The following is a 15,934-nucleotide window of genomic DNA, read 5'->3' on the forward strand; positions in this document are numbered from 1 at the left end:
TATTTTTAGTAGAGTTGGGGGTTTCACCATGTTGTGCAGGCTGGTCTTGAACTCCTGACCTCAAGTGATCCGCCCACCTCAGCCTCCCAAAGTGCTGGGATTACAGACGGCAGTCACCATTCCCAGCCCCCTAATTCAGATTTGAAATGGGTTTTCTCTCCTTTTTGCCTTTCAAAACATGTCTCTGACTTGCATTTGAGATTTGACACAAATTCACAGTTGTAAACTTTGAAAATCTGTGGTTCCACATAACAAACTGTACAAAATGTTAAAAACCAAACGGGCTCAGTGGCTCAGGCCTGTAATCCCAGCAGTTTGGGAGGCCGAGGCAGGAGGATCACCTGAGGTCAGGAGTTTCAGACCAGCTTGGTCAACATGAGGAAACATCATCTCTAATAAAAATACAAAAATTAGTCGGGCTTGGTGGTGTGTGCCTGTAATCACAGCTACTTGGGAGGCTGAGACTGGAGAATCACTTGAACCTGGGAGGCGGAGGTGCAGTGAGCTGACATCGTGCCACTGTGCTCCAGCGTGGGCCACAGAGTGAGACTCTGTCTCAAAAATTTTTTGGGGGGTTGTTTATTCAAATATCAGGACAATACTGAATCAAGTGTTGAAGCTTAGAGTTTTAAGATAGACAATACTGAGCTAAGTTTGAAGCTTAGTTCAGTACTGTTCTGTCATCTGAATAAACAGCTGTTTATTACTGAACCTAACAATACAAGACTAATCCGAACGGTTTTGTGTTTAGAAATGTGAATAAATGTAAAAGAACAACTAATTCCCATTGTGCTTTACTACAGTGCACAATATCTGTGACTTGTACACTAATCGTAAAAAGAATGCCAGTAATATAAACTGGATTATAAAGTCTACTAATTTTAAGAATGTGTTTCATCATCCTTTAGTAAGAATAGCAGAGATTGATATGACTTTTTTTGTATATGCATTCTGGGAACTCCCATAATTGAATACAACTTCAAAAGGGCTAAAAAGCCCAGTGACCTCAAAACGAGGTTCACAGAAAAGTACACAATGATGAAACCTGAAGCAATAAAACACCAATGAACTGAAATATAAACATTCTTGCTCTTAGGACATGGCATTTTCATTTTTCATTTTGTTTTGGACTGTTACTGAGCTGTCCTCAGACACCTTCCTTTCATATCCTAAACTTTGTCTTTCCAGAAAAGCTTCTGGAATTTTTTTTTGTTTGTTTTTTGTTTTGGTCTCAAGGGCATTACAGGAGAACTTAACAGGCTGGGGACGAGCCCCACAGAGTTCAGCACACCGTTCCCAGCGGCGACACGCTACTTCTGAACACAAGAGCGACTGCCCGTCGGGCTTCCTCCGGGAGAATGGAGACAAACGTACATTCGAGGGGCTCAATACCTGGAGTGCGAAACGTCTCAGTTCCTCCGCCTCAGTCTCTTTTCCCGGGTTCTGAAGCCACCTATGCAGCAGGGCACACCTGCCAGTCTCAACGCCCTCGGAGCCGGCAACCCGTCGACAGCGAGCTCCAGCCCGGGGGAACAGGAGGATGCGCGGAAGGAAGGAGAGTCGGGAGCGCGGCCGCTCGCGGGCTGGCTCAGGGGACGCCAAGGGGAGGTGCCGGCGCGCGCTGGCGGGGTGCGCGCGCCGCCGCCGCCGCCGCGTCACCAGCGTGCGGCACGTGCCCGTGTTTACGTCCCTCGTGGAGCCGCCGACGTCAGCAGTCGAATGGCAACATTGTGGCGATGCTGAGGCGCAGAGTTTAGGAGAAGGGTTCATCAGTCTGACCCGCTGCCGGCTTTCTGCGGCAGCAGCAGGAGCGGGGGCGGGGAGCTTGACCTGGGCAAGCGACCGGGACGCACACAGCGCCGGCCTGACCCCGCAGGACCCGCGCCTCACCTCCGGAGCGCCGCAGACGCAGCTCCACGGCCTCGCGCTGGGGGCGGCGGGCGGCCGCGAGACGCTGCGGCAGCGCGGGGCTTGTAAACAGATCCGGCCGCACGTGACCATGTGAACTACCTGCTCCCGGGACGCGTATTGTCCTTCCCGCGAGCGGCGCCACAAAGGAGCTTGGCGGTCGTGGCGCGGAGCGACGGGCGAACGAGCGAGGATAGCCGGCCGGCGCACTAAGATGGCTGAAAGCGCCCGGCGAGGGTGAGCGGGGGGCGCGGCGCAGCCAGCGGGGAGTCCTCGAGCGGGCCGGGCCGGCGGCCCTTCCCCGCGTTAAGTCGGAGCCACCATGTCGTTCTCGCTGGAGGAGACGCTCGAGTCAGACTGGGTGGCTGTGCGGCCCCATGTGTTCGACGAGCGCGAGAAGCACAAATTCGTCTTTATTGTAGCCTGGAACGAGATTGAGGGCAAGTTTGCCATAACCTGCCACAACCGGACGGCCCAGAGGCAGAGGAGCGGCTCCCGGGAGCAGACGGGGGCGCGAGGGGGCGCCGAGGCCGGCGGAGCTGTGTCCGACGGGAGCCGCGGGCCTGGCAGCCCGGCGGGCAGGGGCCGGCCCGAGGCCACTGCGTCTGCAACTCTGGTTAGGAGCCCCGGGCCCCGGCGGAGCTCGGCCTGGGCGGAGGGCGGTTCTCCTCGGAGCACTGGCAGCCTTCTGGGGAACCCGCGGCTGCGAAGTCCTGGCAGCAAAGGGGCGGAGAGTCGTCTTAGGAGCCCAGTGCGGGCCAAACCCATCCCGGTTCAGAGAGCATCTGAAGCCAACGATGCGGCGGGGGGGGCTGCTGCTGCAGCAGCCAGACCGGCGCCGAAAGAGGCCCCGGTGTCCTCTGTACGGATAGTGAGCGCCTCTGGGACGGTCTCCGAGGAGATCGAGGTGCTGGAAATGGTGAAGGAGGACGAGGCGCCTCTGGCGATGTCGGACGCGGAGCAGCCGCCGCCAGCCGCCGAGCTGGAGTCTCCGGCCGAAGAGTGCAGCTGGGCCGGACTCTTCTCTTTCCAGGACCTGCGCGCCGTGCACCAGCAGCTGTGCTCGGTGAACTCGCAGTTGGAGTCGTGCCTGCCGGTGTTCCCGGAGGAACCTTCGGGCATGTGGACTGTGCTGTTTGGGGGCGCCCCCGAGATGACCGAGCAGGAAATCGACAGTCTGTGTTATCAGCTCCAGGTCTACCTGGGCCACGGCCTGGACACCTGCGGCTGGAAGATCCTCTCCCAGGTGCTCTTCACCGAGACCGACGATCCCGAGGAGTATTACGAAAGCCTCAGCGAACTGCGGCAGAAGGGCTACGAAGAAGTGCTTCAGCGGGCCAGGAAGCGCATCCAGGAGGTGAGTTGAGTGACCCGCTAGTCTGGGCTCTACTGGTCGCTTTTGGCTTACTGGCCAAAGCAAAGGCTGGAGCCTCGGTCTCGGGTGTGCGCAGGTAGTACGGTTGCTTTTCTGGTCAAGCGGAAACCAACAGGGATTCCTGATATACCTTCCCCTTCATCCCTCTCGGTGGCTGCTTAATTGACTCCCTGAAGGACCTTCGTCTTTATTTCCTCCCCCATTTATCAAATGCGCTCTGTGTACTACTCAGTACTGGTAATGCGCAATTAAAGCCACCCAGAAAAGTGTTCTGTAAGCATAGGCTACATGAGCATTTTTCTACCGCTAAAGCTCTTCCAGCAATAACTGCCCAGATATCAACTCTTCTTTGTCCGTGTCACCTTTATTTAAAATAGTTTGTCTTACCCAGCAAAGTTGATCTTCTGTTTTGATTCTTCTTTATGCAGTGTGGCAACCTACGTAAATTTTAAATTCATTTTTAAACGGGTGACCTGTCCAAGTGAAAAAGCACCTACTGACTATTGGATGCAAATTTATTTTTAAAAGATTTTTTGGAAGTGTTTTGTTTCTTCTTTTTTGTACTACCTCAGATCTTTACAGATGGCTCAGGTTTCACTCCTGTTTTAGGGAGAAATAAAGGCTGTGGGCAGGAATGTTCGTTGTATTTTTGTACTTACTGTAGAAGTACAAAAGCCTTTTCAAACTAATCCTTAAAGTAACAAAAAATAATGGAAAAAAGGGTCTGAATGGATATACATACGGGGGTCTAGAATGTGTAAGAAATATGTAATTCATGCCTGCTTACTGGCTTCTGCTGGAGGAACTTCACTAAAAAAAGTCTTTTAAAATATACTTAGTTTTCCCTAATGGATACTACACGTAGTTTCTCAAAGCCAGTTACTATTTTTACTATTAATGCAATTGAAATTGGTGGAGAAATGCACCAACCCCCACCTTTTTTTTTTTTTTTTTTTTTTTTGGAGACTGTTTCGCTCTGTCTCCCAGGCTGAATTGCAGTGGCACCATCTCGGCTCACTGCAACCTCCATCTCCTGGATTCAAGCGATTCTCCTGCCTCAGACTCCTCAGTAGCTGGGACTACAGGTGCACATCACACGTTATAACGCCCGGCTCCTTTTTTTTTCAGTAGAGATGGGGTTTCACCATCTTGGCCAGAATGGTCTTTATCTCCTGCTCGTGATCCGCCTGCCTCGGTCTCCTAAAGTGCTGGGATTACAGGCGTGAGCCACTGTGCCCGGCCTGAAATGCCCCTTTTTATGGTGTTTATATTCCTGAGATTGTGTTGTTATCTGCCTATGTATATATAATACTTGAACCCTGTTAGACTAGGGAGCTAGAGCGTCTTGTTTTTTTCGTAGAATATGAGATCTTTTTCTTTATTAGACTTGAGTATTTAAGAAATGTTTGTTTCTCTCTTATACAATAGTACTGTCTTACAACTTCCTGAATCCAGTTTTTCAGTCCTTCCTGTTGGTTTACTCTATGCCAAATGTCACCCACTATAACATGATCCCAGAGTTCCAGGTATCTGTTTGTATTTCCCTTTTTTATCACCTCACTTCGGGAGTCTGTTCTACCTTAAATTCTTTTGAAGGAAGTGACAAATCTTAAGTGACCACATATATTCTCAGAAGTGTTTGGTTAATATTGACCTGTATTTCTCTTAAACTGCAAGAACCAAGTTAGTGCTTCTTTCTTTTATTAGATTTACAGATATATTTTTTAAACTATATATTCTTTAAAAATCCCATAATGGGTAGGCCTGTCTGGTTTTGACTTTTTGGATACTCAGAAAAAGCGACTGTCAGGCCGGAAGCGGTGGCTCACGCTTGTAATCCTAGAACTTTGGGAGGCCGAGGCAGGCAGATCATGAGTTCAGGAGATGGAGACCATCCTGGCTAACACGGTGAAATCCCATCTGTACTAAAAATACAAAAAAAAATTTAGCCGGGTGTGGTGGCGGGCGCCTGTAGTCCCAGCTACTGGGGAGGCTGAGGCAGGAGAATTCCGGGAACCTGGGAGGCGGAGTGTGCAGTGAGACGAGATCCTGCCAGTGCACTCGAGCCTGGGCAACAGAGCGAGACTCTGTCTCAAAAAAAAAAAAGAAAGAGAGAGAAATAACGACTGTCTCTGGTTTTTTAATTCAAATGAGTCAAAAATAAGCTCTCAAAATATATAATTTTCTAGAACTCTTTAAAAAGGGGATTACATTAAAAAAAAATCTGTTCCCAATTAAGGTTCTCTTGACCATAATGATTTGTTTTCTTTAACAGAAAATTATACTTTTTTTTTTTTTTTTTTCTGAGACAGAATCTTGCTCTGTTGCCCAGGCTGGAGTGCAGTGGTGTGATCTTGGCTCACTGCAACCTTTGCCTCCCAGGTTCCACTGATTCTCCTGCCTCAGCCTCCTGAGTAGCTGGAATTATAGGCGCGTGCCACTTTGCCTGGCTAATTTTGTATTTTTAGTAGAGACGGGTTTTTACCATGTTGGTCAGGCTGGTCTCAAACTCCTGACCTCGTGATCCGCCTGCCTTGGCCTCCCAAAGTGCTGGAATTACAGGTGTGAGCCACTGCGCCCGACCTTTCTCCCCCACTGCCTCTCGAAACAGAGTTTCACACTGTTGTCCAGGCTGGACTGTACTGGTGCAATCTCAGCTCACTGCAGCGTCCACCTCTGGCGTTTAAGCATTTCTCCTTGCTCAGCCTCCCAGCCTCCCTGATTACAGGCGCCGGCCACCACGCCTGGCTAATTTTTGTATTTTTGTAGAGACAGGATTTCCCAATGTTGGCCAGGCTGGTTTTGAACTCCTGACCTCAGGTGATCTTGCCTGCCTCGGCCTCCCAAAGTGCTAGGATTACAGGCATGAACCACTGTACCCGGCAACTTCAATATTTGAAAAATAGCTATCAAGGACAACAAATAGGTTTGGTAATAATGCCTACCCTGACTTATACTGGAAGATTGTGTTCTTTGATTATGTTGGGGGTGGGGAGGGAGGGAAGTGTGGTGTGATTGGTTGGTGATGTCTGCCATGGACATGATAATGAAAGTGTATAGGATGCTAGCCATGTATTTGTCTTTAGCTAATTAAATTTAACTGCTTTCTTAAGAGTTTGCAGTAACATTTTTTAAGGTAACATTTTTATAGAAGTTGTGTCATGTTTGTTTTATTCTATTGACTTTGTGGAATTCGCTATGGCTTTTCAAGCTAGATTTATCTGATAAATCAAATACATTCTTGAGGATATGTTACTTAGAATACTTAGTCCTTTGGTCACTTGGAATGCTTAGTCCTTTTCCGTCTTTAATTTCTATGAATCTATTTTTTGGTCTTTTTTCCTACAATATTCCTTTCCTTGTCCATTTAAAGGTTTCGACTTAAAACCACCTGTTTTTGTTCAAAATAGTAAATTGTTGAAAGATTTGTTTGTTTTTAATAGAACACACTGTACAACTAGATTGTAAACTTTTCAAGGTCCTTGGCTTTGACAATACCTTGGAACTCTCTTCTTTGCCACCCCTAGTTCAGGACCACACATCTTGTGAGCACTCCTAATTAGTGGATAAAGGAAACTAGAGAAGTTTTTAAAATTAATTAATTTATTTTTACTATTGCAAGAATTTAAAGGACTTAGAAGATGTGTCCTTTTAATGTGAAGTTGTAAGTAGGATTTTTATAAATTGATAAGTGTAAATTTCTCAAAGGACAGTGTTTTTAAAACGAGGAGAAATTTTTTTTTAAATGTACCCAATAGTTCTTCAAAGGAAGATTTCTTAAAACGTAAATAAATTCCTCAATAAGAGGTTTTTACCTGGGAATGGTGAATTCCCTGTAAGAGGGGCTGTGGATGGGTTTTAATGGGGTGTCCTGCCGAGTTTTATATGTGTGGGCCTGTGTACATTTTAGAGAGAAAGGCAATAATGTCAGTCACAGGAATGTTTTGGTTTCACATTGCATTTAAAAGTTATGTTTATGTTGTAATGTACGTTATACTTAGGGGCTAAATCCAAATGAAAGGTGAAATTTGTTACTGGTGTGTTTGACTTCGGACTTTTACAAGGGTTTACTTTTGGAAGCACTATTTATACAGTAGGCACTGAATCAGTCCTTAAATGAATGCAGGTGCCACCAAGACCTCTATGAACAGTTTTCAGCAGTAGCCTTGGTTGTTGGTCAGAGCTGAGGTTTGTATTAGTGTGTGTGCGTTGGTGGTCCATACTGCAGCTTAGGTTTGACCTGGATTTTATAAATAATGGTTTCTGTATAAGGACAGCTATTCTCGAGATAATTAACTGTGATGCTTTAGATAGTAAACCTTAATTATGACGGTAGGCTTGATTAAGATCTAATCATCAGTGTTCATTTTGGAATTTATTATGTTTATAAGGATGTGCTCAATTCTGACTTCTCTTCAGTTGAAACCACTGTTTGGAAGTAGCGTGTGTTTTCAAAATTATCCGTGTAAGCCACGTAATAAATAGCCTATTGAGGGTTTGGAGTCAGAAAGACCTAGGTTGAAAATAGGACTCACCACTTCTGATGACCTGCTTAGTTATTTAACCTCTTTTAAAAAGGAAAGGGGGGAAAATAAAGGATGTCTTAAGATTTGAGTAAGACAGTATGAGAAAGGGCCTAGCAAAGTGCCTGGCACTTACAAAAAAGGCCTCCAGGAAGTATTATTTTCCCTTTTTTCGTGTAACAAGGATTATCCAGTTTTCCATTCAGCCCTTTTTGTGGGGATTGTAACTAATATTTATTAGCACTGTTTAGGTATTGGGCTCTTTACATTAGCTATCTCCTTCCATTAGCTTCACTATCTGTTGAGATCAGTGGGTGTTTTATACCTGTTTTACTGAAGCAGAAATTGAGACTTAAAGAGGTCCTGTGGACTTCACCAAGGCTAAACTAAGCTAAGTAACCAACCTCCGATGAAAGCCTAGATTTGTCTTAATCCAAATATGTGCCTTTTCTGCCATGCCTATGGCCTGTTGGAGTTCTTGATCCAAAGGACTATATTCCTTCCTTAAAGAGAAAGGACGTCAGTCTCTACTCTTGAGAATTGGGGAGTGGTGTTATCTGAAAATGCAGTCAGTTCAATGACTTTTTTTTTTTTTTTTTTTTTTTTAAGACAGTGTCTCGCTCTGTTGCCCAGGCTGGAGTACAGTGGCACAATTTCAGCTCACTGCAACCTCCGCCTCCCAAGTTCAAGCAATTCTTTTGCTTCAGCCTCCCAAGTAGCTGGGATTACACGTGCATGCTACCACTCAATAATTACTTTTAAATTAGGATAACTCATTTCAAATTAATTATGACAAACATGAGGTTGGGCAGTCTGAATGTTGTGTTTTAGAGAAAGGGGTTGCCTGGTGGTGCAAGGATAGGTTTATGTTAGAGAAGAGTGACCAATCGTGTGGAGGTTTTTTGTTTGTTTTGTTTTTATATCTTAATGGCTAAGCTGAAAGACAGCTCCTGACTTCTGAGGTTATGTAACTGAAGGGGCAAGGAGCTCTAGGGGGAAGTTTTGTTTAACAGGTGTCCTCCCAAGGATACCTTTGGGTCCTTAGAAAATAACTTTTCTAATTTTCTTGAAAATTAGGTTAGTTATAAAACTCAAGCCCTGCTGAAACCCCAACTATATACATTAGAGAAATGACAGTACTTTGGGAGTCTTGGGACGCCATCTGTCTTTCACTGGGCCAGCAAGCTTTGACCCATGATTACATATAAATAAATGGTGGGAGCAGGCTGCTGTTTGTAGGGAAGGATATAATATGATTGCAATGGAGAGGGCTGTTCTGTCTGGCAGTTCTTGACTGCATTGACTGGAAGTATTGAAAAATAGGATATTACATGTTGAGGACATATGGGAGCTGTAGACTTTTAGGACAAGGGGATATGTCAACATTGTAGCTTGATGCCTTGTCTAACCATGTTATACTCTCATGAAAATATTGCAGACTGCTCTTTTACTGTAAAATACAGTTAAAGAATAATGAAACTAAGTGAATTTGTGGGATTCTTAAAGTATTGATGAAAGACGAAAGTTGGAAGCATTTACAATATTTTGATGCTAATCATTTTCTTCAATCCTGTACCCAAATGTACTTTTAGACAGTTTTTTGCATCACTGAAAAAGATATAAGTATAGAAAAATGAATATATTCTAGGTTAGGGCTTCTATGAAACAAAAACATGGAGCCTGGTAGTAGGATGTCAGCCTTCTTGGTAATTTGTGTGATGGTTTCTCTGCTTGCCAGTTAACATCAGAAGATGCCCAGTCCACCAGATATTTCTTTGTTTTTTCTTTTTCTTTTTTTTTTTTTTGCTCTGTCACCCAGGCTGGAGTGCAGTAATATGATCTCGGCTCACTGCAGCCTCCACTGCCCGGCTTCCAGCGATTCTCCTGCCTCAGCCTCCCAAGTAACTGGTATTACAGGCATGTGCCACCACACCTGGCTCACTTTTGTATTTTTAGTAGAAATGGGCCACCATGTTGGCCAGGCTGGTCTCGAACTTCTGACCTCAGGTGATCCACCTGCCTCGGCCTCCCACGGTGCTAGGATTACAAGCTTGAGCCACCACCCCGGCCCAGATATTTAATAGACATGAAGTCTGGGGATGTTTCCTCCTTGCTAAAATGAGGTTAACTTAGACAACACTTCAGTAATGTTATTATAAGGGAGTGTGTATGTGTGTCTGAGAGAGATGGGAAGAGAAAGGAGAAGATGGTTGGGAAAATTGTTTTATCAAACATAGCAGCTGCTGTATTTGAAATAGCCATCTTATCTTTGCAAATTCTCACATGTAATTTTAATAGATCTGTTAACCTTCTCCATTGCTGCTTTATTTGACCTTTCTTTAACTGTAAAATATTTTTGACAGTAGGTCTTGAAAGCACAAGATGAGCCCTCTGTTGCTCCATTGATGGTTAAATGTATTTGTGCCTACCTTTTTTTTTTTTTGTAACGAGAAGTTTCCTGTGGCTCTTTTCACTGTCTAAAAGGCCAGGACCTGCTTCCTCTGAATCTGCCTGATTCACTCAGTTTTTGGTAGGAGAAAAATTATTAAGTTCTAAGGGTAAGAGACATAGGCACTGAAGGCTAAATAATAGTTCTTGTAACTATTTGGTTTTTTTTGGTAGAGATGGTGAAGTTCACTTGGTTTTTCAGGCTTCTTGTAGGGGACTTAATAATACCAAATAGCCTTAACATAGCATATCTAAGTTATTAAACTGCATAGGGGCAGAGAAGAACTTATTCAGCAAAAGGCCAGAAAATTTTGAATTGTTTTCCTAAATGTGGGGGATTGTCCTTGAATTTTAAATTAAATATACTTACAGTTCTATATAGTAGACTCTTTTTCAGACTGTAGCGAAGGTTCTGCAAAATGGGCTGTGAAATAAAAATAGGGCTGATGGGTTAGACATTTCACAGAGGAGAATTTTTAAGGATAAATGTATGAAGTTACTTGGGGTTTTATTTGTAACTTTCAGATTTGAGGGTAGTGTCTAGGGTCTTAGTTTGCTCAACAAATAGTAATATAGGCACTGGGAAAATGTAGTGATGAACACTTTCTTTGGGAAGAGATTTTAAATAAAATTGGTTACGAAGTCATCCTGGTGCTTGGAATTGGTTGAGGCAGGGTGCTTTTTCAGAAGCATCCCACTACACTGTCTTTAGGTGCTTCGTGGAAAAAAAAATTAAATGAATATGGCTCAGGAAAAATCTGTATTTTTGTCCTGATTGTGATACAAGTTGCTTGACCTTAGGCTGTTAACTGGCCTTTTTGGGCCTTAGTTTTTTGTTTGTAAAGTGAGGTAAGTATAGCCTCTTTTTAAAGGACCCACCGTAGTTGACAGGCACAGTGTGGCAAGGGTTGGGACCTGAGAAACTTGGTTTTTTCATTTTTTTGAGACGAGGCCCCGCTCTGTCACTCAGGCTGGAGTGCAGTGGCGTGATTTTGGCTGGCTGCAACCTCTGCCTCCCAGGTTCAAATGATTCTTCCGCTTAAGTCTCCTGAGTAGCTGGGATTACAGGCGTCTGCCACCATACCCAGCTATTTTTTTTTTTTTTTTTTTTTTTTGAGACGGAGTCTCACTCTGTGGCCCAGACTGGAGTGCAGTGGCACAGTCTCGGCTCACTGCAAGCTCCACCTCCTGGGTTCATGCAGTTCTCCTGCCTCAGCCTCCCAAGTTGCTGGGACTACAGGTGTCCGCCACCACACCTGGCTAATTTTTGTATTTTTAGTAGAGACGGGGTTTCACCGTGTTAGCCAGGATGGTCTCAATCTCCTGACCTCGTGATCCGCCCTCCTCGACCTCCCAAAGTGCTGGGATTACAGGTGTGAGCCACCACGCCCGGCCTAATTTTTGTATTTTTAGTAGAGACGAGTTTTTACTATGTTGACCAGGCTGGTCTCGAACTCCTAAACTCAGGTATCTGCCTGCCTCGGCCTCCCAAAGTTCTGGGATTACAAGTGTGAGCCACTGCGCCCGCCCTGTATCCAGGTTTAGATCTCCCTGCAGTAAGATGAATGTTGAAGTCACAGCACTTTTAATATTGCTTGTGTTTTTAGCCAATTTTAGCAATTAGGCTTTGAGAAAGCCTAAATTCACTTTGAAGTACAGAGGGCATTTGAATATGGCAATAGTGTTTCTTCTTGTGTGTGTTTATCCTTACATCATTCATTACCTATGCTTCAAATTTTCTGTTCTTTTTTCACTTCTCCCTGTGGTTTTTAGTATTAAAACTGCTTTTCCGATCAGTTTTTGATAACTGAAACTTATACTTGCAAAATGAATGCTTACTTATTAACATTATTTCTTTAAGCCTGTCTTTCTCCTTGCCATCCTATCTAGATGAGTTTCTATCCACACCTATGGGGCCATAGCTAGAGTGTGTATAAGGATGTATATAAGAAGTTTTAAATAGCAGCAATAGTTAGTTAACCTTTATTGAATGCTTACTGTGGGCCAAGCACTTTACAGAGATCTTTGTGTACATTATCTCAGTTAACACATAGATAGACAGTAAGAGGTAGGATGCAAGTGAGATTGAGACCTGACTTCTCTATGTTAATAGCTGTGATTTTGGGCAAGTTACCTGATGCAGTGCCTTAGCTTCTTCATCTGTAGAGAGATTAATACTGCTGCCTCATAGAGGGATTTAAAAATAGGTATGTTGGCCCGGCACAGTATCTCACGCCTGTAATCCCAGCACTTTGGGAGCCTAGGCAGGAGGCTGCAGTGAGCCATGATTGTGCCTCACTTCTACTTTCCACTAGCTTAACTCTTGGTAGTAACTGAGCTTTCTGCCCGTGGTTCCTCATCTCTAAAATGGCATAATAACTATATACCTACATCATAAGATTGTTAGGAAGAACAAAAATATATGTGAAGTGCCTAGAATGGTATCTGATATAGAAACCGTCATAAATGTCAGCTGCTATTGTGATACTTTTTCATCTACTTTTTCCTGAAGCAACTCATACTGATGCTGGGTTCCTCCTAAACCCAAACTTGTTTGTACTAAAAACCATGTTTGTAATGGAAGCTGGTGCTGTACAGGTAAAATATTTCCAAGCCAAAACGACGTCAAAACAACAAAAATGTTACAGGTTGATCTTCAGCCTCTTGTACCCTCCATAAGAATTCCTAGTACATGCTTTCCCAAGTCCCTTGTTGCTGCTTCGTGTACACATTATTATTTTCGTTGACGTCACAGGACAGGTGGTCCTTTTGATACAGTCAGTTAAAACGGTGATTCTAGTATTTTTTCTTGTCAGTTTTTTTGATAGCTCTTCCCCATTTTTTTCTGTATTCCCCTTCACTTTGTTTGTAAGTGTTCCAGACAACCCTGATCACCATTGATTTGCACATATTCCAGTTGAAATAACTATTAAAGAAATGGTAAGTGTTAACCTCTGGAAACATTAAAAATACCTTTAAATCTCCTTCAACAATTGTTTATTTAATAAACAGATCTTGGCTGGGTGTGGTGGCTCACACCTGTAATCCCAGCACTTTGGGAGGCCGAGGTGGATGGATCATGAGGTCAGGAGATCGAGACCATCCTGGTTAACGCGGTGAAACCCCGTCTCTACTAAAAATATAAAAAATTAGCTGGGCATGGTGGCGGGCGCCTGTACTCCCAGCTACTTGGGAGGCTAAGGCAGGAGAATGGCGTAACCTGGGAGGCGGAGTTTTCAGTGAGCCGAGATTGTGCCACTGCACTCCAGCCTGGGTGACAGTGAGATTCCATCTCAAAAAAAATAAATACATAAATAAATAGATCTTGTTAGGTATTTTTAAATTTTTAATTATTTTTCTTTTTTTTTTCTTTGGCCTTTGAAGTAAGGTCTGTCCAGGTGCTTTTAACAGCCCGTTACACTTCACTACAAATTTTATCCAACTGTTGTTTCCAATTGTACCTACTTTTTTTTAATGTTGGCATTTCTGATTAGTATTTTCATACTTACTCTAGCAAGATGTTGTATTTTAATATCTTTCATTGCACTTTTACATGTTTACCATGGTTTGGGGTAGCTTTGCAAAGTCTAACCATAACTTAAAATATTGTCTATGGGAAAAAATAAAGTTAAATGTGCCTTTAGGGTACAATATATTTAATAATTGAGAACTGCCTATATATAATTCTTCACTTTTATTTCATTAGTGTGGTTTTCAAAGGATCCAGATTTGTATTAAGAAGAGTGTGTAGGTATTTGTATATGCTGATTTTTTTTTTTAACAAGTCAATTTATTTGACTGTGGAGGGTGAGGAGGAAGATTGGAAAAGTCAGTTTATTTGAAAATGCACATTCCTGTTTGGTTGGGAAGGAGGGAAAAATGAATGTGATTTAAGATAGCTGAGCATATTTATAGTTATTTATTGTAAATATATTTTATTATACTTTGAGACAGAATATTCCTCCATCACCCAGGCTGGAGTGCAGTGGCACAATTATGGCTCATTGCAACCTCAACCTCCTAGGCTTAAGTGATCCTGCCATCTCAGCCTCCTGAGTTACTGGGACTACAGCCATGCGCCACCATGCCCAGCTAATTTTTAACTTAATTTTGGGGGGTACATAGTGGGTGTATATATTTATGGAGTACATAAGATGTTTTGATACAGACATGTAATGCATAGTAATCAAATCATGAAACATAGGGAATCCATCCCCTCAAGAATTTGTCCTTTGTTTTACAAACGATCCAATTACACCATTAAATTATTATTGACTGTTGTCACCCTGTTGTGCTATCAAATACTAGGTCTCATTCATTCTATTTTTTTTTTTAACCCATTAACCGCCCCTACCTCCCCTCAACTTCCTTCCTACCCTTCCCACACTCTGGTAACCATCATTCTACTCTCTCTTTCCATGAGTTCAATTGTTGTGATTTTTATTTTTGTATTTGTATTTTTATTTATTTATTTTTTGAGACAGAGTTTCACTCTTGTTGCCCAAGCTGGAGTGCAGTGGCAAGATCTCAGCTCACTGTAACCTCTGGCTCCCGGATTCAAGCAATTCTCCTGCCTCAGCCTCCCGAGTAGCTGGGATTACAGGCACGCGCCACCTCACCCAGCTACTTTTTGTGTTTTTAGTAGAGACGGGGTTTCTCCATGTTGGTCAGGCTGGTCTTGAACTCCCGACCTCAGGTGATCTACCTGCCTCGGCCTCCCAAAGTGCTGGGAATACAGGTGTGAGCCACTGCGCCAGTCTTTTTTTTTATTTTTTGAGACAGAGTCTCACTCTTGCCCAGGCTGGAGTGCAGTGGTGCGATCTTGGCTCTCTGCAACCTCCATCCACCTCCTGGGTTGCGATTCTTGTGCCTCAGCCTCCTGGGTAGCTGGGACTGCAGGCATGTACCACTGCACCCAGCTAGTTTTTGTATTTTTAGTAGAGATGAAGTTTCACCATGTTGGCCAGGCTGGTCTTGAACTCCTGATCTCGGGTGATCCACCCACCTCGGCCTCCCAAAGTGCTAGAATTACAGGCTTGAGCCACTGTGCCCAGCCTAGATATAAGCCATTTTAATTGGGAGTAAGATGATGTCCCATTGTACTTTTGACTTGCATTTCTCTGATTAATGATGTTGAGTACCTTTTCAAATGACTGTTTGACATTTGTGTGTCTTTTGAGAAATACCTATTCAAATCTTTGCCCATTTTTCCATCATATTATTAAGTTTTTTTTCCTAAAGAGTCGTTTGGGCTCCTATTTTTTGTTTTTTGTTTTTTGAGACAGAGTCTCACTCTGACACCCAGGCTGGAGTGCAGTGGTGCGATCTTGGCTTACTGCAACCTCAACCTCCTACGCTCAAGCAGTCCTTCTGCTTTCCCTCCCAAGCAGCTGGGACTACAGGCATGTACCACCACACCCAGCTAATTTTTTATTTTTAGTAGAGATGAGGTTTCACTATGTTGACCGGGTTGGTTTTGAACTCCTGAGCTCAAAATCCTCCCACCTCGGCCTCCTAGAGTATTGTATTACAGGTGTGAGCCACTGCACCCCACCTTTAATGTATTGTTGAATTTCGCCCACTAGTTTTTTGTTGAGTATTTTTGCATTCATATTTTTTTTTTTTTGAGACGGAGTCTCGCTCTGTCGCCCAGGCTGGAGTGCAGTGGCGCAATCTCGGC

At 43.8% G+C, this 15,934-nt stretch overlaps 1 protein-coding gene across 1 annotated transcript; it reads right to left on the reverse strand.

Moving 5' to 3' along the window:
- Window positions 1-524: 524 nt before the first annotated feature.
- LOC117084235 lies at window positions 525-2,208 on the reverse strand. Its single transcript, XM_033212782.1, has 2 exons — window positions 1,371-2,208; window positions 525-1,159 (listed from the first exon to the last, which is right to left on the reverse strand). Exons 1-2 carry the CDS (start codon window positions 1,999-2,001, stop codon window positions 1,134-1,136), a joined length of 657 nt encoding a protein of 218 aa, XP_033068673.1. The 5' UTR covers window positions 2,002-2,208; the 3' UTR covers window positions 525-1,133.
- Window positions 2,209-15,934: the final 13,726 nt, after the last annotated feature.

The sequence above is a fragment of the Trachypithecus francoisi genome, unplaced genomic scaffold (assembly GCF_009764315.1).
Source record: "Trachypithecus francoisi isolate TF-2019V2 unplaced genomic scaffold, Tfra_2.0 Contig00460, whole genome shotgun sequence".
NCBI lineage: Eukaryota > Metazoa > Chordata > Mammalia > Primates > Cercopithecidae > Trachypithecus > Trachypithecus francoisi.

Coding starts and splice junctions, on each gene's coding strand:
- LOC117084235 (XM_033212782.1), bottom strand. CDS start 2,001: ATGGTCACGTGCGGCCGGATCTGTTTACAAGCCCCGCGCTGCCGCAGC. Junction 1,160..1,370: donor ATTGAGCCCCTCGAATGTAC/GTTTGTCTCCAT, acceptor AGGATATGAAAG/GAAGGTGTCTGAGGACAGCT.